The sequence below is a fragment of the Bos taurus genome, chromosome 22 (assembly GCF_002263795.3).
Source record: "Bos taurus isolate L1 Dominette 01449 registration number 42190680 breed Hereford chromosome 22, ARS-UCD2.0, whole genome shotgun sequence".
Taxonomy (NCBI): domain Eukaryota; kingdom Metazoa; phylum Chordata; class Mammalia; order Artiodactyla; family Bovidae; genus Bos; species Bos taurus.
The window spans coordinates 4,086,901-4,103,407 of record NC_037349.1 but is presented as its reverse complement, the minus strand read 5'-3'; the positions used below and the strand labels follow the sequence as shown (position 1 = coordinate 4,103,407).

The 16,507-nt window shown below is 39.8% G+C and overlaps 1 protein-coding gene across 9 annotated transcripts in view; it reads right to left on the bottom strand.

Annotated features, from left to right (window-relative positions):
* RBMS3 (RNA binding motif single stranded interacting protein 3) overlaps window positions 1-16,507 on the bottom strand; it is an 802,311-nt gene that overhangs the window by 555,160 nt on the left and 230,644 nt on the right. For all 9 annotated transcript variants that reach the window (XM_010817553.4, XM_010817555.4, XM_010817556.4 and 6 more), the window contains exon 3: window positions 3,557-3,615. In XM_010817553.4, coding sequence (XP_010815855.1) covers window positions 3,557-3,615 — 59 coding nt within the window. The remainder of the gene's footprint in view (window positions 1-3,556; window positions 3,616-16,507) is intronic.

The following is a 16,507-nucleotide window of genomic DNA, read 5'->3' as shown; positions in this document are numbered from 1 at the left end:
AACTTGCTTGCACACATCGACAACTATAAACCATTTTCCATAAATGCTATTGCACTCTCATTTCCAATTTTAAGGAATTTCTATCTGTAACTATTTTAGGGGCCATTTTTCTGAAAAACAAAATACTCTAAATATGACTCAAAAATATCATTAAAGTGGTATTTTTCCCCAAACACGGAAGTGGCAGTGGTACCTCTCTGTCACTAAGATTTAGTTTTAGGCTACCCCTTGCCCCAACCACGTCCTTGGTGAAAGTTGAGTTTTGGCTATCACCACCACCCACAGGCTCAAAACACTGGGGCCAGAAAAGGCCCCTGGAGTCTTCAACTACATGATGCCCCCAACTTTTTCGCATGAGCCTCAAGACAAAAGATCTACCTCTCATAAAACCATCCTTATGTACCCTCCTCCAGTGATGTCCCCAGGTGGTTCCTCCCTTTCTCCTCTCTTTTCCTCCGCTCATTTTCTCCTTCCAAATTTATCAGTGCTTCTTATGTTTGAGACAAGTACTCTCCAAAACTACTTTTTACATCCATAGACTTATGAATAAAAATATCATGGAATAGTAAACTCAATATTTATATATTTATGTGTTAAAACAAGCATTTGAAAAATTATACTGATATGTACATTAAAAAACACACAGAGAAAGTTGACTTTAAACCAGAGACATGTTCTAATATTTTTTTCAAGTATTCCCAATAGACAATGACACATTCCCCTGCAATTTCCTGCTCTGAAGATAACATTTTCTAGATTATACAGGTCCTGTCTTCACTGACTAAAGAGGTCTCTTTGGAGAGAGACAAAGGCAATTAAATAAGCAGTTAGAGGATAATGTGGATAGGAGTCTTAGGCATTCAGAGAATGATACCCATAGCATTTGTCCAGATCAAGAACTCCACAATTAAGAGATGACTACATATGGAAACTCTTGACAATCCATTTCAGCTACATCCTCTTCCTCTTCAAACCTCGTTATTACAGTACAAGAATACAGTTTTTCCAGGTTAGCAACCAATGCTTTTGTTGTCCCCAGTATTGTACACAGACAAGAGATGCCTGCACTCTTGAGCAAACCTTTGCCTACTGGAGGGTCCCCTCATATAGACCACTCCTTGGATCAGACATGTCATGGGATCCACTGTGGTTTGCAGGACTCACTTGTCTGTGAAGCATCTGCCTTTCTGAGTGGGGCTCAATCAATATAACTGACTGCCTGAAGTGGCTGCCTCAATGGTCTCTGATTGTTCCTACAGACAAGTGCGTGTGTGCTAAGTTGCTTCAGTAGTGTCTGCCTCTTTTGTGACCCCATGGACTGTAGCCTGCCAAGCTCCTCTGTCCATGGGATTCTCCAGGTAGGAATACTGGAGTGGGTTGCCATGCCCTCCTCCAGGGGATCTTCCTGACCCAGGGATTGAACCCATGTCTCTTGCGGCTCCTGCACTGCAGATGGCTTCTTTACTGTTGAACCACCAGGGAAGCCTGTTCCTATAAATATTTTTACCCCAAAGACTTTGGGATCAGTCAGGTATGTCTGGAAGCAATATAATTAACAGTCTAATGCTTCTCACACACACATGCTTCCCACTGGATGAGAGTGAAGAGTTACTCACAGTCGTGGCCCAACTCTGTACGTATACATCATCCAAGGTTCAGTTTTTAGCTGCCTACCTCATGCCCCCCACTCCATCCCCTCCCCTCCAAGGATCCTTTGGTGTCATTATGCACTCCCTTGGTTATGGCAACCATAGCAACTCTGAGCTTCCTTGTAGCTCTGGCTTGACCTCTCCCTCAAGGATGCTGCCCCAAGACCTCTAGATCAGGGCATCTGATACATAAGCTCAGCACTTCTCCCCAAGACTCACTCATTCTCCTTCTGGACTTCCTGCCTCAGTCATTGACACAGCCCTCCTCCCAATCACAAGAGTTCAATATGTGAATTTAATTACCCATGTCCTTTCACCTTCATAGAAAATATCTAATTCTACCTTGGAAGCTCATGGTACCTCCCTTTCCATTTGCTACCCGTGCCTGGAGGACCTTCCTCATTTTCCTGGTCATCTATGTATTTCAAATCTGCATTGTTTTCTCTCTGCCTCCTGTTTCCTCCCCTTTGTAACTCGGTTTCACTTGCTTTGGCAAAATAACTAGAACTCAAGATAAAATCATATCATTTCTGCTCAGAAAAAAAAAAAACAAAACACAGCAACAGTTACATAGAGAATTAAGTTCAAAACATTCAGGATAACTCTAAAAATGCCTCCAAAATTCTGACCCCTTCCTTCCTTCTAATGATACCCTTACTGGGGCATTTTTCTATTTCTGGTATGTGAGTCTGCTCAATTACATTCTGAAATTCTTCCTCCTGAGCATCAACCTTTCCATGCCCATTCATTCTGCCTTTTCAAACTTCATGGTCCAAAAGGGAATCCTCATATTCTCCTCTCACCATATTTTGTGGATTCCTGTATTGTAGCCATCTCTGCTATACTCTCACATATATTAGGCGTATGGATCCCAACACATATATTAAGATTAGTTTCTTGGTTTTCTTGGTAGTTTCATTTTCAACTAGAAATTGAGCTATTAGATGATAGAAATGTTGTCTTACCACTTTTTGTCTTCTAGTAGCTAAATTCCTAGAACATTTGTGAGTTTATAGGAGAAAAGGAATGCCACTTTTTCTTTAATTGCTGAACTGAATCTGACCATTCCCCAATTAAGTCAGGATATATACCTGCAGCATTTAAATGTCCCTCAAATTTGTATACATTGCGTTTGTATGAGAAACAGGGGCAATGTTTAGAATGACCTTGTATCTAACATATTTCTTGATGTTGGTGTTATAAAAATGACTGGATTAGAGAAACAGCAAATAACACATGTTACAAGAAGCGTTCCAACTTTCCAGTAAAAACTGAGTCAAGCAAGACAGACCATTTAGATTTCATGAATAAATGAATGCCACCCTTAAAAGAGTATGGATTCCCAGACATGAAAAATACATGAGCCACAGATATAGTCAAATAACTTCAGAAATATTTCCAGGAAAAGGAAAAAGCCTTGATATGATACAAATTCTGAGATCCCTTGAGATGCTTACAGCTGAGGCTTCGACACAATGGGCCCACCAGTAAATCCATTCCTAGTCAAACAATGTAGCTAAAGCCTTAAACAACAGATAAATGAAACTGTGTTTGGCATGGAAAGTTTTCCCCAGAGTTCCTCATTTTTATACAGGAAATCAATTTGCATCACTGATGATATCATTCAAATCAGACAACCCAGAGTTGTTAGGAGGTAATTTAGTCTTATGCTGAAGTAATTTCATACTTTTTCTGATTTGTGATTTTCATTTTGTTTGTAAATAAAAAAAAATTAATGAGCAATGTTACTAGAAACGCAACTGATCAAAGCCCAGGCATCATTATAAACAGGATGCCATATACTGTACACAGGAATCCTTGTGCAGCTGATGCCCAGGCCTTGCCTGGCAGGAGGCATCAGTGGAACACACAGGTGTGAGCTCACTTACAGATGTCCTGACACATACCTTTGCATTGATTTGTGTTTTTGTCAAGGATTGCCTTTGTGGATACGATTTTTCCATACCTGAAAGAGAGAGAGAAAAATTCATGTTATTGTAACTCATTGAAGATACTTAAAACACTGTGATGAACATTGGTGCACACACAGTTAAGCAGGAATAAACCAAGCAAACAAGCTCTGAATCCCCATTTCACAGCTGGATAACCTCTCTTCACCAGCACCTCTTTACAGCTTGGGAATGGGCTTCCTTCCCTCCATAATCACTGGGTTGAACCTTCGAAAATAAACCTGTCAGGCTGTCATAGCTGGCTGAGAGGGGATTGTGTGTGATTGTGATCAAAGCAAATTATACTCTGTGGATTCATGGAAAAATGCACATAACTTGGAACCAGACTGATCAGCGCCTGTGTCCAACTCTGGCGCTTAGCTAGCTCTCTGATTCTGAGCAGTTCAGCATAACTTCTCCAAGCCCACTTTCTCGTTTGTAAAAATGAGAACAGGAATAATCACCTTGCAGGATTTGCAAGAACGTTACATTGAAATGCTGTCATTCCTAGTAGGTCCTAGGACAAATAGGACTTTTTTTTGGCTACTAAAATGGTATTAATTTTACTGTAAGTTAATACAGGGTAAGGACTGAGTTTTGTGTTCCCCATGCCTAGCGCATGGTAATAGAAACTTAATAAAGATCTGTGGTAAATAACAAATTATATAGGTTATCTATAATGCTTCCTCTACAACAAATTTCTACCATATATATCTAGATACATCATATCTGTATTAATTATTTTATAACTCTATCAGAAAATCTACTGTCAGGTTTTTTTAAAGATGAGGGATAAGGGGAATGAGAAAATCTTATCAAGCCCATTTATGAAGTATAAATGATGAGACAAGGAAGATAATTCCTACAACCTGGTCCTTCTTTAGGATTCCATGAAGGATGCTTCTGGATCAACATAAGACATGGATAAGTTATAATGCAAATTTAAGGACTAAGTTTATTATGTTCAAGATTTCAGGTATGGTCAGAAAATCTCTGGCAAGTTTTCCTATAATTTTGTGTTCCTAAGAGAGATCACTTTGCAAACAAACACCCACATAGTGAAAGCTGTGTTTTTCTAGTAGTCATGTACAGTTATGAAAGTTGGATCATAAAGAAGGCTGAGCACCAAAGAGTTGATGCTTTCAAACTGTGGTGCTGGAAGTGACCCTTGAGAGAGTCTCTTGGACTGTAAGGAGATCAAACCAGTCAATCCTAAAAGAAATCAACCCTGTACATTCATTGGAAGGACTGTTGCTGAAGTTGAAATTCCAATACTTTGGCCACGTGATGTGAAGAGTCAACTCATTGGAAAAGACTCTGATGCTGAGAAAGATTGAAGGAAAAAGGAGAAGTTGGCAGCAGAGGATGAGATGATTGAGGGCATCATGGACTCCATGGATGTGAATTTGAGCAACTCTGGGAGATAGTGGAAGACAGAGGAACCTGGCGTGCTACCGTTGCAAAGAGCTGGACACATCTTAGTAACTGAACATCAACAACAAGGAAGTGTAAGAACATTGGCTAAATATTAAAGACTCCACGTATTAAGAACATAGGCTAAATATTAAAGATTCTGTGTTTAATGAATATTAAACATTTCTTTTGCATTTTAACCACCTTTTACTATATCATTGATGCTTTGGAGCATTTCAGTGGTCATTTATTAAAATTCTAGTGTTGAAAATAGCATAGTGCTGAGAATGCTTCCCTTGTGGCTCAGCTGGTATAGAATCCACTTGCAATGCAGGAGACCTGAGTTCAATCCTGGGTTGGGAAGATCCCCTGGAAAAGGGAACGGCTACCCACTCCAGTATTCTGGCCTGGAGAATTCCATGGACTTTATAGCCCACGGGGGTCACAAAGAGTTGGACACGACTGAGTAACTTTCACTTTCACTCACTTTCACTGTTATTATAATAATATCACCTATAGCCTTGAAAATCATTCCAATAGGAGCTGAGCTATTGGTAGGTCACAACAGAAACAGCACTGAGATCAGTGGAAGGGGGTTGCAATGATTCTCGTCTACAAGATCCACCCTTGTTAAGTCAGGTAAAACTGGGCTGGAGCTGTCCAATGCTGAACTGGGCAGATTTCACCCACATAACCGTGAAGCTTCAGCCACTTGTATACTTAGTACCCATTCTTCTCCTGCATCACCATATATAAGACAAAATCAAAGACAGCTAGGGTTGAAAATATCTATGACTATTTTGCAGAAGAAGAAAGTATGTTCTAAAAGATCAGCAATTTGATCAAAATCTCATAATTTGTGAAAGTTAATAGTAGGCACTTGAATATGACATTTTTGAATTTAGTGCAGTGATTAAATCTCAAAAACAACAGAATGATCTCTGTTCATTTCCAAGGCAAACCATTCAATATCATGGTAATTCAAGTCTATGCCCCGACCAGTAACGTTGAAGAAGTTGAAGTTGAATGGTTCTATGAAGACCTACAAGACCTTTTAGAACTAACACCCAAAAAAGATGTCCTTTTCATTATAGGGGACTGGAATGCAAAAGTAGGAAGTCAAGAAACACCTGGAGTAACAGGCAAATTTAGCCTTCGAGTATAGAATTAAGCAGGGAAAGGTAATAGAGTTTTGCCAAGAGAACACACTGGTCATAGCAAACACTCTCTTCCAACAACACAGGAGAAGACTCTACACATGGACATCACCAGATGGGTAACACCAAAATCAGATTGATTATATTCTTTGCAGCCAAAGATGGAGAAGCTCTATACAGTCAGCAAAAACAAGACCAGGAGCTGACTGTGGCTCAGATCATGAACTCCTTATTGCCAAATCCAGCCTTAAATTTAAGAAAGTAGGGAAAAACACTAGACCATTCAGGTATGACCTAAATCAAATCCCTTATGATTATACAGTGGAAGTGAGAAATAGATTTAAGGGCCTAGATCTGATAGACAGAGTGCCTGATGAACTATGGACAGAGGTTCGTGACATTGTACAGGAGACAGGGATCAAGACTATCCTGAGAGGGTAACAGGCAGGAAGGCCAGGGGTCTCCAAACAGAGGAAATAGGCTGCAAGTGTCAGACATTTTTATCTCTCTTAAGAGGCAGGAGGAAACAAACTAGAGGTATTTTTTTCCTTCTCTATACAAATTTAAAAGGAGGCTTCTCTTAAAATACTGTGTTGCAATAATGACACCTAGTTTCACCTGAAGTTAACTACTCTCAAACCTGGAGTTAACCAATGCATTTTTCTTATGGAAATGTTTGTCTTAAGCTATGTTAATGTACTATGCATTTACCCCAGACTCTGTCTTCAGGTCGGTTCTGCCTAATGGCTAAGAAGCTACTTGACAAAACATTATGTTATACTCAGATATTGTTCCCCTAATCTATGTAAATGAAACTATTTGTATGCTAATCTGCCCTTCTACAAGATTCAAGAATGGCCCGGAATGAATCCTCTGGAGCCAAGATTATCCCAAAATCCAACTATGGATGAGGGGCCTGGTGCCATTCTAAGTTTTAAGACATTCCTTTCTTTCATTAACAGACTGCTAGTGACTATATAACATCCAGATGAAGACTAGCAGTGGGGTACTCTTTCAGCCATATGCCAGAAGCTTTCTCTATCTCCTTTATACTTTAATAAAACTTTATTACACAAAACCTCTGAGCGATCAAGCCTTGTCTCTGGCCCTGGATTAAATTCTTCTCCTCCGGAGGCCAAGAATCCTGGCGGCTTTTCATGGGTAAGCACCAACTTTTCAATCCTCAAGAAAAAGAAATGCAAAAAAGCAAAATGGCTGTCTGAGGAGGCCTTAAAAATAGCTGTGAAAAGAGGAGAAGCGAAAAACAAGGAGAAAAGGAAAGATATAACCATTTGAATGCAGAGTTCCAAAGAATAGCAAGGAGAGATAAGAAAGCCTTCATCAGTGTTCAATGCAAACAAATAGAGGTAAACAATAGAATGGGAAAGACTAGAGATCTCTTCGAGAAAATTAGAGATACGAAGGGAACATTTCATGTAAAAACAGGCTCAATAAAGGACAGAAATGGTATGGACCTAACAGAAGCAGAAGATATTAAGAAGAGGTGGCAGGAATACACAGTAGAACTATACACAAAAGAGCTTCATGACCCAGGTAATCATGATGATGTGTTCATTCACCTAGAGCCAGACATCATGGAATGTGAAGTCAAGTGGGCCTTAACTTGTTCACTACGAACAAAGCTAGTGGAGCTGATGGAATTCCAGTTGAGCTCTTTCAAATCCTAAAAGACGATACTGTGAAAGTGCTGCACTCAATATGCCAGCAAATTTGGAAAACTTAGCAGTGGCCACAGGACTGGAAAAGGTCAGTTTTCATTCCAATCCCAAAGAAAGGCAATGCCAAAGAATGCTCAAACTACCATACAATTGTACTCATCTCACATGCTAGTAAAGTAATGCCCCAAATTCTTGAAGCCAGGCTTCAGCATTATGTGAACCATGAACTTCCAGATGTTCAAGCTGGTTTTAGAAAAGGCAGAGGAATCAGAGATCAAATTGCCAACATCCACTGGATCACTGAAAAAGCAAGAGAGTTCCAGGAAAACATCTATTTCTGTTTTATTGACTATGGCAAAGCCTTTCACTGTGTGGATCACAATAAACTGTGGAAAATTCTGAAAGAGATGGGAATACCAGACCACCTGATCTGCCTCTTGAGAAACCTATATGCAGGCCAGGAAGCAACAGTTAGAACTGGACATGGAACAACAGACTGGTTCCAAATAGGAAAAGGAGTACATCAAGGCTGTATATTGTCACCCTGCTTATTTAACTTATATGCAGAGTACATCATGAGAAACACTGGGCTGGATGAAGCACAAGCTGGAATCAAGATTGTTGGGAGAAATATCAATAGCCTCAGATATGCAGATGACACTACCATTATGGCAGAAAGTGAAGAAGAACTGAAGAGCCTCTTGATGAAAGTGAAAGGGGAGAGTGGAAAATCTGGCTTAAAGCTCAATATTCAGAAAACGAAGATCATGGCATCTGGTCCCATCACTTCATGGGAAATAGATGGGGAAACAGTGGAAACCATGGCTGACTTTATTTTGAGGGGCTCCAAAATCACTGCAGATGGTGATTGCAGCCATGAAGTTAAAAGATGCTTATTCCTTGGAAGAAAAGTTATGACCAACCTAGACAGCATATTCAAAAGCAGAGACATTACTTTGTCAATAAAGGTCCATCTAGTCAAGGCTATGGTTTTTCCAATAGTCATGTATGGATGTGAGAGTTGGACTCTAAAGAAAGCTGAGCACTGAAGAATTGATGCTTTTCAACTGTGGTTTTGGAGAAGACTCTTGAGAGTCCCTTGGACTGCACGGAGATCCAACCAGTCCATCCTAAAGGAGATGCATCCTGAGTGTTCATTGGATGGACTGATGTTGAAGCTGAAACTCCAGTACTTTGGCCACCTGATGCGAAGATCAGACTCATTGGAAAAGACCTTGATGCTGGGAAAGATTGACGACAGGAGGAGAAGGGGATGACAGAGGATGAGATGGAGGCATCACCAACTCAATGGGCATGAGTTTGGATAAACTCTGGGAGTTGGTGATAGACAGGGAGGCCTGGCATACTGCAGTTTATGGAGTTGCAGAGATTGGACACAACTGAGCAACTGAACTGAACTAAATAATGTAGTGTGCAGCTTGTAGAATAGAAAAGTTACATATATCAATTTTCTTGTTCCATCAACTTTCATGTCTTTGGCAATCCGAATATTTGACCTTCAGGGCAATGCAGAGTAGTCGTTAAAAGAATATATTGTGGTGACCAACCTCCAAAACTTAAATCTCAGTTCAGCCTGAGTATATATGATTGGCTAAGTAAGTCTTATATGCTCTTTGCATCATTTCATCATCTATCATGATATAAGTGGAGTGTAAAAGCTCTCAATAGTGTCTGACTTTTTATGATCCCATGGAATGTAGCCTGCAAGGCTCCTGTCTGTCCATGGGATTTCCCAGGCAAGAATACTGGAGTGGTTGGCCATGCCCTCTGTCAGGGGATCTTCCTGAGTGAGGCATCAAATCCACGTCTGGGTTCTCTTACATTAGCAGGCAGATTCTTTACCACTGCACCACTTGGGAAGCCATCATGATATAAATTTATCTTTTAATATTGATTTATTTACTTAAAATTGTATATATCTACTTATAAATCTATAAAATGATGGCAATAGTCTCTACTTCATAGGGTTGTTGTGAGGGTAAGTGGGGTTTACCTAGAGTGTTGATAACACTGGTTGGCATAGAAGAAGTGCTCATTTATGTAAGCTTTACTTGCAATAACTTTCTTGCTCTTATCTGCAATGTAGAACTATCTCTAGTCCTTCGCAGTCTCTGAAGTAGACAAGTAGTGGGAGGAAGTTGAGGTTCTATCCCAAGTGACAGCTTGAAACTACTACTGGGAATTTCCTGACAGTCCAGTAGTAAAGACTCTGTCTTACAATGCAGGGGGCAGGGATTCAGTCCCTGATCAAGGAACTAAGATACCACATGCCATGGGGCAACTAAACCCACAGGCCACAACCACTGCGCCCACGCACTCTAGAGCCTATATGACACCAGTAGAGAGCCCACATGCCACAACAAAGATCCAGCACAGCCAAAAATATCCCAAAACAACAACAAAACAAAACAAAACACTACTATTTAGACTGTCGACACCTTCCACAAAGAAAACTTCTCAGGCAGTTACTTGCTGAAAGGATGATTTACATTTATAATTAATGTTGATCTTATTTTAATCTTTGGCGTTTTATTAACTAGGTTCTTGATGTATTTAATCACACAATTACCCATAGGTTCAATTTACTGTTGTTGTTTATCACTACCAAATGTCTATTACCCCATTTTTTTAACTTGTGGATTTTTATTGAGCAGGGACGTAAATAAATTCTGTCCAGTGGAGAAGATGACCTTAAGGTTACAGTTTATTGCCCTGTTGAACTTTAACTCAGTTCAGTTAGTTCAGTCGCTCAGTTGTGTCCAACTCTTTGCGACCACATGGACCACAGCATGCCAGCCCTCACTGTCCATCACCAATACTCAGAGTTGACTCAAACTCATCTCCATCGAGTTGGTATGCCATCCAACCATCTCATCCTCTGTCGTCCCCTTCTCCTCCTGCCCCCAATCCCTCCCAGCATCAGAGTCTTTTCCAATGAGTCAACTCTTCACATGAGGTGGCCAAAGTACTGGAGTTTCAGCTTCAACATCAGTCTATCCAGTGAACACTCAGGATGGATCTCCTTTAGGATGGACTGGTTGGATCTCCTTGCAGTCCAAGGGACTCTCAAGAGTCTTCTCCAACATCACAGTTGAAAAGCATCAATTCTTCAGTGCTCAGCTTTCTTTAGAGTCCAATTCTCACACCCATACATGACTAATGGAAAAACCATAGCCTTGACTAGACAGACATTTTTGACAAAGTAATGTCTCTGCTTTTTAATATGCTGTCTAGGTTAGTCATAACTTTTTTTTTCCAAGGAGTAAGCATCTTTTAACTTCATGGCTGCAGTCACCAACTGTAGTGATTTTGGAAGCCCCAAAAATAAAGTCAGCCACTGTTTCCCTATCTATTTGTGACGCAGTGATGAGCCCGGATGCCATGATCTTAGTTTTCTGAATGTTGAGCTTTAAGCCAACTTTTTCACTCTCCTCTTTCACTTTCATCAAAAGGCTCTTCAGTTCTTCACTTTCTGCCATAATGGTGGTGTCATCTGCATATCTGAGGTTATTGATATTTCTCCCAGCAATCTTGATTCCAGCTTGTGCTTCTTCCAGCCCAGCATTTCTCATAATGTACTCTGCATATAAGTTAAATAAGCAGGGTGACAATATACAGCCTTGACATACTCCTTTTCCTAATGACCAGTCTGTTGTTCTATGTCCAGTTCTAACTGTTGCTTCCTGGCCTGCATATAGGTTTCTCAAGAGGCAGGTCAGGTGGTCTGGTATTCCCATCTCTTTCAGAATTTTCCACAGTTTATTGTGATCCATACACTCAAAGGCTTTGGCATAGTCAATAAAACAAAAACAGATGTTTTCATGGAACTCTCTTGCTTTTTCGATGATCCAGTGGACGTTGGCAATTTGATCTCTGGTTCCTCTGCCTTTTCTAAAACCAGCTTGAACATCTGGAAGTTCATGGTTCACATAATGCTAAAGCCCGGCTTGGAGAATTTTGAGCATTACTTTACTAGCATGTGAGATGAGTACAAGTATGTGGTAGTTTGAGCATTCTTTGGCATTGCTTTTCTTTGGGATTGGAAGAAAACTGACCTTTTCCAGTCTTGTGGCCACGCTGAGTTTTCCAAATTTGCTGGCATATTGAGTGCAGCACTTTCACAGTATCCTCTTTTAGGATATGAAAGAGCTCAACTGGAATTCCATCAGCTCCACTAGCTTTGTTCGTAGTGAACAAGTTAAGGCCCACTTGACTTCACATTCCATGATGTCTGGCTCTAGGTGAGTGAACACACTATCATGATTACCTGGGTCGTGAAGGTCTTTTGTGTATAGTTCTACTGTGTATTCCTGCCACCTCTTCTTAATATCTTCTGCTTCTGTTAGGTCCATACCATTTCTGTCCTTTATTGAGCCCGTTTTTACATGAAATGTTCCCTTGGTATATCTAATTTTCTTGAAGATATCTCTAGTCTTTCCCATTCTACAGTTTTCCTCTATTTCTTTGCATTGATCACTGAGGAAGGCTTACTTATCTCTCCTTGCTATTTTTTTGGAACTCTGTATTCAAATGGTTATATCTTTCCTTTTCTCCTTGTTTTTCACTTCTCTTCTTTTCACAGCTATTTGTAAGGCCTCCTCAGACAGCCTTTTTGCCTTTCTTTTTCTTGGGGATGATCTTAATTCCTGTCTCCTGTACAATGTCATGAGCCTCCATCCATAGTTCATCAGGCAGTCTGTCTCTCAGATCTAGTCCCTCACTTCCAGTGTATAATTATAATGGATTTGATTTAGGTCATACCTGAACAGTCTAGTGGTTTTCCCCGCTTTGTTAAATTCAAGGCTGAATTTGGCAATAAGGAATTCATGATCTGAGCCACAGTCAGCTCCCAGTCTTGTTTTTGCTGACTGTATAGAGCTTCTCCATCTTTAGCTGCAAAGAATATAATCAATCTGATTTTGGTGTTGACCATCTGGTGATGTCCATGTGTGGAGTCTTCTCTTTTGTTGTTGGAAGAGAGTGTTCGCTATGACCAGTGTGTTCTCTTGGCAAAACTCTATTAGCCTTTGCCCTGCTACATTCTGTACTCCAAGGCCAAATTTTCCTGTACATCAACCAATATTCTTACGCCAATGTTCCTTTGAAAGAAAGTGAAAGTGTTAGTTGCTCAGTTGTGTCTGACTCTTTGTGGCCCTGTGGACTGTAGCCTCCCAGGCTCCTCTGTCCATGGAATTCTTAGGCAAGAATACTGGAGTGGGTTGCCATGCCCTCCTCCAGGGGATCTTCCCTACCCAGGGATTGATCGCAGGTCCTGCATTGCAGACAGATTCTTTACCATCTGAGCTACCAGGGAAGCCCAATATTCCTTTACAAAATACCTATTGATATTCAGGTTTTCAAATGCTCTGTGAAGTGGCTTTAAAACCTGGTATGTATACAGCTCCCCCTTCCCCCCTAAATTCTTAATCCTTCCACCTTCCCCAAACTTGGAGCACACAAACACAACCTAGATTAACAGCTTTATTTCACCCCAAGAGCTTTTCCTTTAGGAAAATAGCCAGGACAATAATATAATCTTTGAACAGTGTGTTCAGTAGACAATAGTTAAAAGTACCTATCCCCATACACATCAACTACAGTGAGGTTTGCTAGATTTTGACTATTCAGGCAAGTGAACATTTGCAAAACTGTACATATCTTAGAGAATAAAACAAAAACGGAGAAGAAAGGGAACATCTGCAGAAATTTCCCCCCCATACAAAGCACCCATCAATACAATATAAGAGAAGTAAAATCCAGAGGAAGAAAAAGAATTTAGAGCATTTATAACCATCTCACATCAGGCACACAAACCCTTAAGACAAAAATCCTTTTTAATTGGTTTCTAAACTACTCCTGAATTTTTCATGTAAGTACCCTCTAAATTAAAACTTAGCTCTGTCTTTTAAAGAGGAAATTGAAAGTTACTGTATCTCAGTGAATTCTCTCTGACAATGAGACTTTTAACCTACGATATACCTTGCATCCTATATTATATACCTATAACACTTTTACACAGAAGACTTCTCTTTTATTAAATGTATCAACAGTATATGGGAAGAATCACTTCCAGTTTTTCACAGCCCCAATACAAAATGCTTTCTCAGAGAAAACATTTGTGACTCTTTTATCAAGCAACATTTTTTTTAATTTATTTTTTATTTGGAGGAAAGTTTCTTTACAATGTTATAATGGTTTCTGCCATACAACAACACAAATCAGCCATAATTATACATATAGCACCTCCTTCCTCTCACCCCTCCCACCCCTCTAGGTTTCTTAAAAATATAATTTATAATTCAGAAAGTATTACAATATTACCATACATGGAAAACATAATCACACACACACACACACAAACACACACACACCAAAAAGCAAAGTATGCTATGTCTTGGCTTCCCCTGTTCCTAATTACTCTCTAGATGAGACTTTCCAGTGGAGCAGAATCACAAAATCCTTGAACACAACTGCTTAATTTAGCTTCTACTCTGACTAGAGTTACAGGAATTCCAGTCCTTGGCTCAGCTACAAGATTCTGTATCAACAATTATTTCTCAAAGCTAGAATATGCTTTAAACAACTAAGTGGGTATTTAATGGGCCATTGGTTCTAGTTCATGTCTGAACTCTCACAGTGACAAACAGGTACATTCTGCATGACTGGTCTTGTGCCCTCTGTGCCCTGCAAAGTCAACTCCTGATGTAGGTAAATCAAGTTTAGACTATTTGGGGGAAGAGACTTAAAACCACCACAAAGACAAAAGTCATCCGTGTAATATGCTTGTGAAGAATTATATTAAATTACTCTTACTGATGTCTTATCAAAGTAATGTAAAAACTACTGCCTATAATCCATCTTTATACACCCTGAAAAAAATTATTTCTCAGATAAAATTACTCTTAAACTTACATTCTGTTACTGATTTATGTTCAGAAAAGTTTTTTTCTTTTTTTCCCACTGCCACCCGCAAGTGGAAAGCAAAATCTGATATTAGAGGAAAAAATGTGACCAAGTTACTGAACAATGCCTGGAAATAGACATCTCAGCAGGGTCCCCAATTCTCCTTTCTATATTTTCATTTCCTGTAGCTAGAAGAGATAAAATACTACCCATAGTCAACTTCCTGGGGTTTCAGCTTCTTGGGGGAAACAAGTAAATGAACACGTTTTTTTACCCTAATTCTTTCCATCTGGGCTCACCGCCTTCTCCAGCCAGTATGAGAAGCAGCTCATACAGCATTGCCAGGACATCTTTTAATATAAAAATTAAACTCCACATCATATCTATAAAGTCACCAAATGTCCTGAGTACATTCTCCAAACACAGCTCAATCCCAAAAGATCGTGTTTATAGCTGAGAGGACTCTGCAATCACAAACAGAAGTCAATGTGCAACAACTACCCACTTACTATATTTTGAGTTTCCACAACCGAGTTTTATAAAGTCATACGTTGTCTATCAACTCTTCAAAATAAGTTTACCCAAACCCATCAATACAGATTTTACATTTAATTTTTTAAAGAAATAGTCTGTTCTTTTTGTCATTTATTCCCATTCCTGAATAGCATGGGAGTGATTTGTTGATACCCTTGATTATTCCACATATGAGCCTAATTTAAACTAATGGCATCTTTTATTTTTCAAAATTGAAGAGAAAATAGGGCTATTATGGATCTACTCCTCATGAATTATGAAGACATCAATTCAGTAAGATCTTTCTTTAAAGAATTTCTTCTTGAAGCCTTTTGCTGAATCACCCACTGTGTATTATAATTCAAAAAATACAAGCAGAGACTGAAAATAGGTTCTGCAGTCAATTAACTCCCAGCTAACTCATTTTTCACATGCCTTCCATACTGATTCCAAGACAAGAACAAAGGTACTACATTTATTTAAGGGATGGAATATTATCCTTTCAGCCAATGTGATTGTTTGCCTACTTCTATATGGCTCATTCATTCTTGGGCATCTGGGGATGCTAATGGGGTATATGTACGGCTTTGGGGATCCAGTAGGAATGTGGTGGGACTATCCCTTTGAGGGACCACATCAACTGGATTTCATCTACAAGAGAACAAGTCCATAATCCATTAATGTTCTGAGGCATTTATAAGTTCATTTTACTAACAAGTGGTCAGGGGACTTCCCTGGTGGTCCAGAGGTTAACACTCCATGATCCCACTCCAGGGGGCCTAGGTTCTATCCCTAGTCAGGAAAACTAGATCCCATATACAACTAAAGATCCCACATGCCACAGCTAAGACCCAGTGCAGCCAATATGTGTGTGTGTGTGTGTGTATAATATATATATATATTATATAAGCATATATATATTATATGCTTCCCTTGTAGCTCAGTCGGTAAAGAATCTGCCTGCAATGCAGGAGGCCTGGGTTCAATTCCTGGGTTGGGAAGATTCCCTCGAGAAGGAAATGGCAACCCACTCTAGCCAGTGTTCTTGCCTGGAGAATCCCATGGACAGAGGAGCCTGGCAGGCTACAGTCCATAGGGTTGCAAGAGTCTGACACAACTATATATATATATATATATATGTAAAACGAGTGGTCAAAACCAGAACTAACTGTTGTGGGAAGAACCATATTGCCTTAAAATTCGTATGTTGAAGTCTTAACACC